At 40.0% G+C, this 11,145-nt stretch overlaps 1 protein-coding gene, 1 long non-coding RNA gene and 3 other non-coding genes across 6 annotated transcripts in view; 4 read left to right on the top strand and 1 right to left on the bottom strand.

Moving 5' to 3' along the window:
- Positions 1-685: 685 nt before the first annotated feature.
- On the top strand, positions 686-2,995 carry LOC146519556 (uncharacterized). 2 transcript variants are annotated; one of them, XR_014873804.1, is made up of 4 exons: positions 686-908; positions 1,504-1,548; positions 2,338-2,379; positions 2,586-2,995. It is a non-coding gene; the product is annotated as an uncharacterized LOC146519556 (long non-coding RNA). The 2 variants fall into 2 exon arrangements; XR_014873803.1 differs by having other exon boundaries at positions 690-908; positions 2,338-2,987.
- LOC146519559 (small nucleolar RNA SNORD88) lies at positions 1,336-1,427 on the top strand. Its single transcript, XR_014873952.1, has one exon. It is a non-coding gene; the product is annotated as a small nucleolar RNA SNORD88 (small nucleolar RNA).
- LOC146519558 (small nucleolar RNA SNORD88) lies at positions 2,176-2,267 on the top strand. Its single transcript, XR_014873951.1, has one exon. It is a non-coding gene; the product is annotated as a small nucleolar RNA SNORD88 (small nucleolar RNA).
- On the top strand, positions 2,420-2,508 carry LOC146519557 (small nucleolar RNA SNORD88). Its single transcript, XR_014873953.1, has one exon. It is a non-coding gene; the product is annotated as a small nucleolar RNA SNORD88 (small nucleolar RNA).
- A 1,062-nt stretch (positions 2,996-4,057) lies between the features above and the next one.
- The window catches only part of shank1 (SH3 and multiple ankyrin repeat domains 1), a 118,391-nt gene continuing 111,303 nt past the window's right edge, over positions 4,058-11,145 (bottom strand). Inside the window, exon 26 of the mRNA XM_085157674.1 lies at positions 4,058-7,315. Within this exon, the coding sequence (XP_085013800.1) occupies positions 7,228-7,315 (88 nt within the window). The 3' untranslated portion in view covers positions 4,058-7,227. The remainder of the gene's footprint in view (positions 7,316-11,145) is intronic.

Raw genomic sequence — 11,145 nt, 5'->3', positions numbered from 1 at the left:
CATCGCCTGTTTTTTCCAATTTAATTTAAAACTTTCTTTTTTTTTGTATTTGAGGAATATTTTAAAATACTTTGTGCAGAAAAAAAGCTCAGAATACTTATACATTAAAATATCTGAAAATCGGGACTTTAAAAGTGAGGTGCACTATGTGGAATAGTTACAAACAAATATAAATATATTTCAAAAATAGCCCAACTCCATGCTTGTGTTTGGACTGTGGGATGAAGCCAGAGAACCCAGGTAGACACTGGAAAAGCATGTAGACTTCACAACCCAAGACCTCCTTCACCACAAGTCACAGACTTTGGTCTATTGTAAACGACGACTCATCCACCTGCATTGTTTTATTGTCCCAACGACTGCAGGAAACAGCCAACCACTGACCACATTTTGGGACCTATGAATAAAACTGCCCTCTACTGGTTACTATGGGTAACTGCACCTGCAACCCTCTGGTTTAGCCTTAACTTTAATGGTAATACAGTTGTATTATTAATCACTGTGACCACCAGGGGGCAGAAATCCATTCAAGACAAAATTACAAACACAAAATCACGTTTTTCACTAACTCTGTTCCTCGCAGATTCACTCAGTACAACTGCTTCCCTTTCAGTCGCATACATATATTCTAGATTAGAATAAAGAAAAAAATTAACATTTTAATAAAGTATGCTTTCAGTTTCAATGGCCTTTTTACCACATTGTAGGTTCAACATCTAGAATCGAAACTGTTTCTAAAGTCATGGTGCTATTATACTCTGGTACAGTAGGTGGCGACATACGCCTTTAAATAGCTTCACAGTCCGCCACTGAAGCCAAAGAAGAAAAAGAAGACGAAGACTACCGCGGTAGCAGAAGCAGAAGCAGAAGCAGAGAGTAGAGGCACGCTTTGTTTTCTGGTGGAAATGGTAAGATCATATTATGAATGTTGCTCAGGTTAAGGTTTGTTTTGTGTTGTTATCTGTGGTAGTTTCAGGTGAAGCGGTCCGACTGTAGGTGGAAACAGTTGCGACCTTTTGCTCGGACATTACATTTTTAAGGTCTCTTCTAAGTATTGTGAGCAAAGGCACCTTTGAACATATCTGAAGTAACTTAGGCTGGTTGCGATGCTATTGTTGGTTCACATATTTACCAGCAGTGGAAGTAACCCTTCGTGGGCCTGTCTCCACGTGGTCAGCCATTAGCATGGTAGCTCACAGTGTGTTGCCATGTGAGGAGTAATTGGAGTATGATCAGGCAGTAAGACTTGAATTAATTTTGGTTTGTAGTGATTAGTAACTTAATAATACTGCACGATCGCTTTTATTTCAAGCGGTATGAGGGTGTGCTCCCCCACCTCTCCCCTGATGACTTGCACTGGGCTCTGAGTCTGGATGAAGACCGCTGTGCATCTTTGGCCCTGACAAGCCAGAGTTTCTGAGGAGAAAGCAAACCTGGTGTTACACGTGCTGAGCTTCTTTACACGTCACCGACTTTGTTTTTTTGTTTTTTTTATGTTTTCAGGACTTTGAATGAGTGAAACCGCTCAGCTGCAGTGGAGCCCTAAAGGTAAGGATTATTTGGGGGTTTTCAGCACTCACTCTTTAGTTAGGAGGGGGGGGGGGGGGAGTGTAATCTTATGAGTCCTTGCAAAATTAAGAGACAGATGTAGTTTCAGTCTGTGTCCACTTGAGAACATTAAAGACTTCCTGAGGACGATGATGGGGTGAGCATCCATCCATCTGTTTATTCATTTTCAAATGCTTGTCTGGAGCATGTGGGCAGCAGTCTAAACAGAAAGGCCCATCTCTACCCAGCTCCTCCAGGTCTTTTGGGGCTGTTCACATGCCAGCTAAGAGATGAAATCTCTAGTGGGTCCTGGGTCTGCTCCAGGGCCAGCTCCTTGTTGGACATGTATGGAAATTCTAATGTTAATCTGTGCCAGAGTACATAAAAGCGCACTTAGAAAAATAAATATTTTATTACAATCCTTCGGAGGAAAGCCAAACCCTGTTAAGGTTCACAACAATCATTTTGTATTCAGGAAAAAAAAATAGATAAAACAGGATCTGTTTTACTGTGCCTGATCAGTTATTAACCAATAGGAGTGCAGCGTTCCTCAGTTTTTCAGGCGGATCCTCCTCACGTTCTTGGTGGCTGCTCTGTTTTATATGCTGTCTGTGATTTGTAGCTGTCCTTCTCCCCTGATGACTTGCACTGGGCTCTGAGTCTGGATGGAGACAGTCGTGCATCTTTGGCCCTGACAAGCCAGAGTTTCTGAGGAGAAAATCAGAAACTCTGCTGTAAAATTAATGGCTGTGACAAAAAAACCCTGACTCTTTATTTTTGTCATTTCAGTTCTGAAAAGGTGGAAATCCTCCGAGGATGAACGTTAATCAGGTTCGTGTCACGTAACGCTGCTTTTTCATATCTAAAGTCTCATTTCTGGTGATGCTTTGCACTGGGCTCAGAAATCAGTGGTGACAGAAGTGCAGCTCTGCCCTTGACAAGGCGGAGTCTGAGGAGATGAGCAAGCGAAAAAATTGAACTTGTAGGTCTTCACTGACTGAACTGTTTGCCTGACTGCTGTTTTGTTACTTTTTCAGGTACTGATGCTCCAGAAGAGAACTTCCTCATAACAATTCTGTGATTATTTTCTTATTTGTTGTGACGTTTTAATTGTAATATCTCATATTTGCTCTGATTCATCAAATAAAATCATACATCTTATGTGTTTGTGTTTGGTCTCTCTTCTACAAATATCAGCTGGAGATGTGGTGACTTTGTGTTGGATAGCAAAAGTCTCGAACAAGGGGGTTTGAGTGAGACATCACAGGTAACACACCTGTGATGGCTCAGTTTATGTGGTGTCATGCTCACGTGCTCATAACAGCAGGCATGTATCCAGGATTTATAATAGAGTGGTGTCTTTCAGTCTTTGAGTGGATCCTGGTTTAAAAATCAAGCAGTTAAAATACTCTGACATGTGCATGCATTGCTACACTGAAGCACATGACATAGATGGGTGGCTCTGCTAGGAGGCCTAGGGGTACCACCGTTCACCTCTGGTACTTTAAGGCTTTTGTCTTCTGTCATTCACCACAGCACTACATGTCTGATTTGGCATTATTTTATTTACATCAGGTAACTTTTCTGACAGCTGAGGAATTTTATATCTTTAGTTTGTTAGGCCAGCATGTAAACCACTGATTCACTGTGTGTGGTATTATAGTATTACTGTTATGTATTTTGATTGATCTATTAAGGTCGGCGCTGCTTCCCAGGGGGAAAAAAGATGATTATAAAACAGTCAGGAAAACACCTTAGGCTGGCCTTAAAGAACAGAACAGCGCCACTGCTCCTTTGGACATTCGGTAGCTAACATAAGAGGACAAACAGGCCAAGAAAACTTTCACTTGTACCTTAAGATTTTCTGTTACCTCATTAAGGGTATAATGTGATTAGTTTGCTTTTTTTTTTTTTTGTTGCTGCAAGAATTACTTTGAATGTTACGGCTGTATTTGCAGATTAGAAGTGGATAACTTATTTTATTTCTATTATTATAAGATAGCAACTTGTTCGTACACTCAGTATTGATTTAACAAATTAAAAAATCGGAGGCACCAATTTGATAATCTCAAGAAAATATCACATATTAATTTGGACTGATATCTATCTGGAGATCGAGTCACTTAAAATAAATGATTTTAAGGCCCTTTAATATGACATTTTTGCTCTGTTATTCACCTTTTTGTCTACACCCAGCATATATTCTGCACTGTGGGATTAGAAAGTAACACTTTCATCCCTAAAGTTGCTTAATTGTTGCCTTGAGGCGACATTTGTTGTGATTTGGCGCTATATAAATAAAATTGAATTGAATTGAAATTAATGCGCTAAAATATTGTTATGCCATGTTTTTTCTTTAATGGCACAGTATCAGGCTGTTGCCAGATTAGCATGAAGTCTTCAACAATTTCTTCAGATGATGCTAAATTTGTGACCTAAAAAGTGAGTTGGGTAGATGGAAAGATGATGAAAGAAATCATTCAAGAAATTACAAACCATTAATTAGAACTTTGTTTCTGTATCTTTATTATAATTCTAACAATTTATCTCTTAAAACATTTGAAATTCATATATGTTTTATATGAATGTGTGTATATGCATATCACATATACATATATATTCTGTAAGTTACTTTTCAGCAGTTCATATTCTCATGTTTTTTTTAAAAGATCTCTTAAAGGAAAAGAAGTGCTTTCTATAGAGTCAGACCGATTCCCTCTGATATTCACTTCTCCAATGCGACTACGAAACGCAAAGAAAGGCTTAAAAAACAAAAAACAGCATCTCACCAGTCACTTAACAAGATCGTTGTATCAGCAAGATGTTTTTTAAATCTTATCCAGAGTTCTTAATTGGCCCTATGTACACTAGCAGACTTTGAGACATGTAGAGTCTCACTCGGCTTGTTCGCCCCTTCAAAACCTCCGAAAGGGAAATGTGAAAAAGTCTCAGCTGCTAGTGGAGACGGGGCCGTTGCATATTATGCTGGTAATAAAACAATGAGCTGTGAGCATACTAGCACATGTTAGCGACTGCAGAGGGTGCTCTGTACATACGGGAAGATGCAAACGATGGGTGAATACGGAGCAGAGCTCCTAATCCCATCAGATTATCAACAGTGGGAGGAGGGGTTGTTGCAGAGAACAGGTCGAACTGTATAGAAAGCAGAAGAGTTAAATAAATACAATTTACCTTTTCATGTTAAACATTATTTGGAAGACAGAGATTCTTTAGAACTTTTGAGATATTTTTTTTCTTTTTTTACATCTTAAACCATAGTTAGACCATTATTTTCATCGTCCTTATTGCTATTTCCCTTGAATTCAAATATAGTCTTTCCTTAGCCATCTGCAAAGAGCAAATACAAAAACAGTCCCCCCTTAGTTACCGTTGCTAAATCGCATATATAGTCTGTATGGATGCATGCATGCATGTGCACTTTTAAGCGAGGTGACTATGAAAATTCTTAAATCTTTTGGCAAAAATAGACTGACGATAGCAGAAAAAATGCACATTTGATATGTGTTCATGGACTCAAAAGCAGCAGGAGAGGTGAAGCGTTGTTCAAGGTAGAGAGGTCATGACAGAGCCCTTATATTTAATCTCAGCAATAGTAAGACAAGCAGGACTTGGGGATGGGATGAGATGTAAATGTGCCACAAAAGCTGATGTTGGGGGGATCACACGGGGTCGCAGGAGAAGAGTTAAACTTGGGTCTCAAATCAATCGCCAGGGAGTGAGATATATATATATATATATATAGATTAGAATGTTATAGAGAATTTAAAAAATATTATTTTGTATTATTCTAAATCATTTTCACTCAGAGCAACAGCTGCTACATTTTTACAGCATATTAAGTGGTGAATAACTTTTAAAAGCGTGAGAAAAATATATTTTGAGGCCTTAAAGGTTAAAAGGTGATTTTGATTAAAGCTTCACAGTCTCACAACAAGAGAAACAATAAGGAGAAAGGGGGGGGGGAACATAATATTCTTAAATGTGCTTCACATTTAATTGCAGTGCTTCTTGTCACATAGAAGCTATGTTAAGGGTACATTATGCATCTTTCAGTTCAAAAATACCTACATGTACATATATATATTTATATATCGATATAACCACGACAATTATCTTCACTTCGCAGTCAGAGAAATAAGCTGACTACACGAAAGCGCCACCTTAGCCACCGAAGGCAGAAACCGGGACTCTCTGAAGATCCAATAACAGTAAGGACGATGATAGTAATGATAGATAGTAACAATAAATCTCTTCATATCAATATCAGTATTCCAGTATTCCCATTTAAAGTTTAAAAAGTGTAAGAACAATCATAGTATTAAAACTCGATATAAGCGTTTTTCTCTGGGATCCCCTCGGCCCGGTTTTTCCTCCTGGGTTTCGTCGACAGACGGAGAGAGGCCACTCCTGGAAGGAGCCGGGGGGATTAAGTGGGAAAGAACAAGAAAATGGCAGTTTTTACTCCTTCCCTCCCCTCTCCTTTCCAGTCTGCCTCGCACAGAAGGCCTGAATGAGAGTACAACACTTTGCCTTGATGCTGAGAAAGTCTTTCTCCGTAAATAAAATCAGTCTCTTTGCGTCGTCGCAAAATCCCAACGAAAGCACAGTCTGTCTCCGTTTTGTACATCTCGGATCCGAACGTAGCGTGTGTGTCTATATATAAGGTGTCCCATAAATTCTAACACAAACACTGGGAAGTGCTTGTGTTTGTGTTTACATGTCGGTGTATGCATGCAGGCATGGATGGAGTAACTCGGGTGCCTGTGTGTGCATATCTGTGTGTTCGTTTACTTTTATGTTGTTGGTCTGGGCACTTATTTTTGCTACAAATTTGTGATACAGTGACCAGTCTGTATATACGTCATTATAAGACTTAAGATAATAAAGAGCTATAGAGAAACACACACATACACGCGCGATCCCGATCACGGGATCTGCAGTGAGGACGGAGCCCTACCAGTCGTGAGGTAAAAACAAGACGCGGCTTATCCACGCGCAGCTTATCTACCGGCGACCTCGCCTCGTTTTAAAGAGACGCGGAGGCCGTCGCGATAACCTGCCCTACGCTCACCATTCACACAGATAAAGCCTCACTCTGGCACACATTCATCCTCGTTCACCCTCAAGTACTCGCTCCTCTGGGATATTTATTATGAAGTCAGCATCCGCTCTTTAATCGTAAACTTTAAACCAGCCAGCTGAGGGGGTAAGAGCACTACTCAACAAGATGACTGCGTGACACCTTTTCATTTCTTCATTCTGCCTCTTTTCCAGTCTAACTGACTTGTTTTGTTCCTCTCAAGCATTTGTAATCTCTGCTGCAGCCACAGACATTTCGGATGAGAGGGCGTTTGCGTTAATTGTGTTGATTGGTGTGACCGTGCGTGCGCGTGGGGAGTGTATTTGTGTAAATCAGCCTGCCACATGTGAGCAGCGCCAGCCGGTGTCTTTATGGATCGCCAGCCCTTCCTCCATCCCTGTGTTTCCACCTCCCTTTGGGCCTCGACTCCCTCTTTCTGATGCTCTCTGTGTGAAATCTGGCCCCCCTTCATTTGTTGTGTGAATCCACCATGGACAGCAGCAGCAGTTGTGTCTTCCTCCCTCATTGGCTTCAACCCCTCCTTCTGTGCCTCTCTCTCCATCTCTGTATTTGCAGCCTCAGCTCCGACTCCCGTCGTCCCTCCTCCTGTCCGTCTGTCCATCCCGAGGTGAGAGAACAGAAATGGGAAAGGGGCTGCTGGACAGCCTGCGGACAAAAGAAAAAACGCAGGACACGCGTGATGTTTCCAGCTTTCTGTGTTTGTTCGTCCGTGGTGTGGTTGTGTGTCGTTCTATCCTCTGACTCACGTTTGTCAAATGGAGAGAATAAATTGATAAATCTGCTGTGACTCATGCAAATGGACAAGCAGTGTGACTAAGAAAACCGGGAAAACATTGGTCATCACACTTGATGCCTGAGCTGTTGGGTGCATCTAAGTCCACCCTGTTCTTCCTGTAACGTTGTAGTTAATGTTGCTCCAGGATCGTCACTGCAGCTGACCGATCATGGTGCTCGGAAGTCACAGCTTTGTGACACAAGTTAGGAAAAGTTTGACTTTAAACTCTGGAAGTCAGGTGAGGTGATGAGACCAGCAAGATGGCAGAAGAAGCAGAAGTCTGTACTAAAAGGCCGAATTTGGGGCTTGGCAAGATAACTTCATATTTGACCTTGAGTTGTGTGTTACTGGTCCATAAACCCCAACTTATGATCTTATAACAGGGCAACTATTTGTACTCGTTGATCTTATATCAGATTTATTTATATAGTGCTTCTGTATTCTTGCCAACCATTCACAACACTTTATCTGCCTCATATTCACGCCGATTTCAAATCAGAAAAATCTTTATTTTTATATCTCTATAAGCTTATTGGTGCTGCCCTGCACAGCCGTTTCAGTTTCTGCATGACCCTTGGAAAAATTAGTTTCCACTCTTAGAACAAATAATTATTATATCTTTGTCAGATCTTCCTGTATCTAACGATAGAGTTATAATACTAACATTATCGTGAAAGGTCAGCCTTCTGTTCAGATATCAAATTAATTAAAGTGCACACTCTCTCATACAGAACTTTTATTATCACACATACTCAGTTATGCTGTTTAAACTCTTCAGATATTTCTAACATTACAGTTTGCTCTGTAAAATGTTCTGGTCAGCTGCCAGTCATAATGCTGACAACATGCATTCTCATAGCCACATTGGGAAACCCTGGTTTTGATTTATGGAGTTGGTATCCACCTTTCGGTCACCTTAGCCTGACTGGTAAAGTTGGGAAAAGTGTATTCACATAAGGAAAAGATATCGTTGGCATGTTAAATTCAGTTTGCTAGAGATAAGTAGGCTGCAGTCTATTCAGAATTCAGCTGTAATGTTATTAACTAAAACTCACTCCAGTTTTGGAAGGGCTAAACTGGCTTCCAGTATCCCATAGAAGTGATTTTGGAATGCTCTTATTGTATCTTAAGCCCTAAATGGTCTTGGATCTCGGTACAACAGTCTGTTACTTTACGTCCCATCTCGCACTCTTAAATCTGTCACTGCCAAACCGTTAGACATATAATTTCCTCGGAGAGATAAATTTGGGATGTAGTGCTTTCTGTTGCCAGCTTATCCTGCCCAAAATGTTGGAACAACCTACCTCAAAATATTCAGGAAGCAATCTCTAAGAGTTTCTCGAAAGCATTGGTCTTTAATCTTGCAATTAACTCGTGGCCGTACTTGAAATTAATCACTGAATCCAATTCAAGCAAGAGGCTGCTGTTCTTCAGTGACAATAAATCTAAAGCTGTGAGGATCCTGAGGTAAGGGCCGTTCTAGGAACCCACCGGGTGTCCTCTGCTGACTTTGCAGGGCTTGCAGTGTAGCCAGCAGATATTTCTCCAAAGACTTCCTGTGCCACTAATTGATTAAAAATCCAAAGGATTATTTTTTTAAGAACTATGATAAGCAAAATTTTTTAAGTGAATGTTAAAAGATTGCATTACAGCAGTCATTTGTTCTGAAAACTTTTTTACATGTATGCACCAAAGTCAGTTCACATATGATTGGTCAATAGAAGTCACACCACAAACAGGAAGTGGAAATCGCTCACCTACAGATGTCTAGACAGACAACCTGTCTAGACAGGGCTGACTAGTTTAAAGGGTTGACAACTAGGGGTGGGTTTTTATAATCGATTTATCGATTAAAATCGATTCTTGCTTGGATAACGTAAAATCGATTCATTAAAATCCTGAATCGATTTTTTAATATAAATTTATTTTGCCCGAAATGCCAGAATCTCTGGTGAAATCTCACAAAATCTCAACAACCACCAAACAGCTGAGACAGTAAATGAGAGCAGGAACACGGATTCTGCACAAAGACGTAAACACACAGCGCAACCCGCGGATCAGAATCAGTGAGATGTCGCCTTTCTCACAGTCGGGGCCGAAAGCCGCCAGCTCGCTGATTCTGATCTGCTGGCGCTTTGTGTTCCCTTTTTGCGCTGATCATAAAGTTGTTAGTTTTAACTCTCTCCAAACTACACTGACCTAACCAGCAGCAAAAGAAGATCCAAACTACGCTTCACATAAACATCGTCATGAATTCCCTCTGACTTTTGCTGTTTTGCTTCCACCACACAATAAAATCACACTTCATGCACAGCTCTCTCTCTCTCTCTCTGTCTCTCCCTGTCTGTCTGTTTTCTGCATTATTCGCTTGCTTGTTACGCACAAGTCTACCGTTGTTTACAGCGCTGTCGGCCGACCATTTTTTTTTTCCGTTTTACATACTTCCGAAAAGAAAACCTCATTTCTGCCGTTCAATATTGAACAAATTTCAACTTTTTAAAATTATGAAAAATGCAAAACACTGTGTCTCTAATAAAACCGCTGTAACTTCAGAGGTAATGTTCATGTTTTTTATTTAATGGTTTTCTTTTTTCATTTTTGATGTACTGCAGAATATTTTTATAAAATCTCAGGCCAGGAAAATCACCTTCATGTTTTTCTGTGTTTTATCTTCAGCTACTTTGACACAAAGGCATCTGCTGTGATGCTCACACCTTTGATAAAGTCTTGAAAGTGTCCGCTTCCTTTTTATAGATACAAAAATATGTAAATGTACTGATCTGAATTATAATATTTCTGACTGTCAAAATTTCCCAGATTCAAATCGAATTGAATCAATCGAATTAAATCGAATTGTGGATCGAATCGATTCGGGACCTTGTGAATCGGAATTGAATCGATTCTAGAAATCAGTGACGATACCCAGCCCTACTGACAACCTTTAAACTATAGTAACTGTCCCCATGTTACTTTTCCCCATGGTGTCCCCCAATCACCACTATGTGTAGACATGTAGATATATAACAAAATAAGAAAAACAACCCGAATAACAAGGAGTAATAACACAAAAATCTTTTATCTTTACCTAATTCCACTGATAATGAAAAAAGTAACATTGATGCAATGTCAGGTCATTTTATGTCTTGGCAAAAATCATTTTAAAAATACTGAAATTGCCATGTTATTTTTATCTTATGGAGCCCTGGAAATCCCAAAAGGGTGAGCTTTTTATCTGCAAACAAGCTCACTGAATTGTGGTGAATTAATTGTCTTGTGCATACAGAAATGAATATGCTGCTCTAAAAACTTAACCTCTGAAGCCCCAAGCCTACCTGATCTCCTGCCTTTTGCCCCTGTATCAGGGGGCATCGGGGATTAAGAGGTTAAGCTACCCTCAGCCACATTACAATGGGCAGAAATAAAATAGCCAAGTTTTATATTGACGAATATAATTTACAGTGAGTCTCTAACAGTTTCAGATACACTATATTTGGTAGCTGTCCACATTTGAAGTTGTATGTATGTCAAGTTATCAAAGTAATAGCTTATGTATGCACAAATGAGAATAATTTAGTGCATATGAATACGAAATTTTACCACATAGGACTTCAGTAGCATGTGGATTTTTTAAGGTAAGATAAGGAGAATGCTTATTATCGGGGCGATCGTGGCTCAAGAGTTGGCAGTTCGTCTTGTAGCC

This window comes from Neolamprologus multifasciatus, chromosome 4 (genome assembly GCF_963576455.1).
Source record: "Neolamprologus multifasciatus chromosome 4, fNeoMul1.2, whole genome shotgun sequence".
NCBI classification, from domain to species: Eukaryota; Metazoa; Chordata; class Actinopteri; order Cichliformes; family Cichlidae; genus Neolamprologus; species Neolamprologus multifasciatus.
Note: the sequence above shows the minus strand (reverse complement) of the source record. Positions and strands in the feature narration are given on the sequence as shown.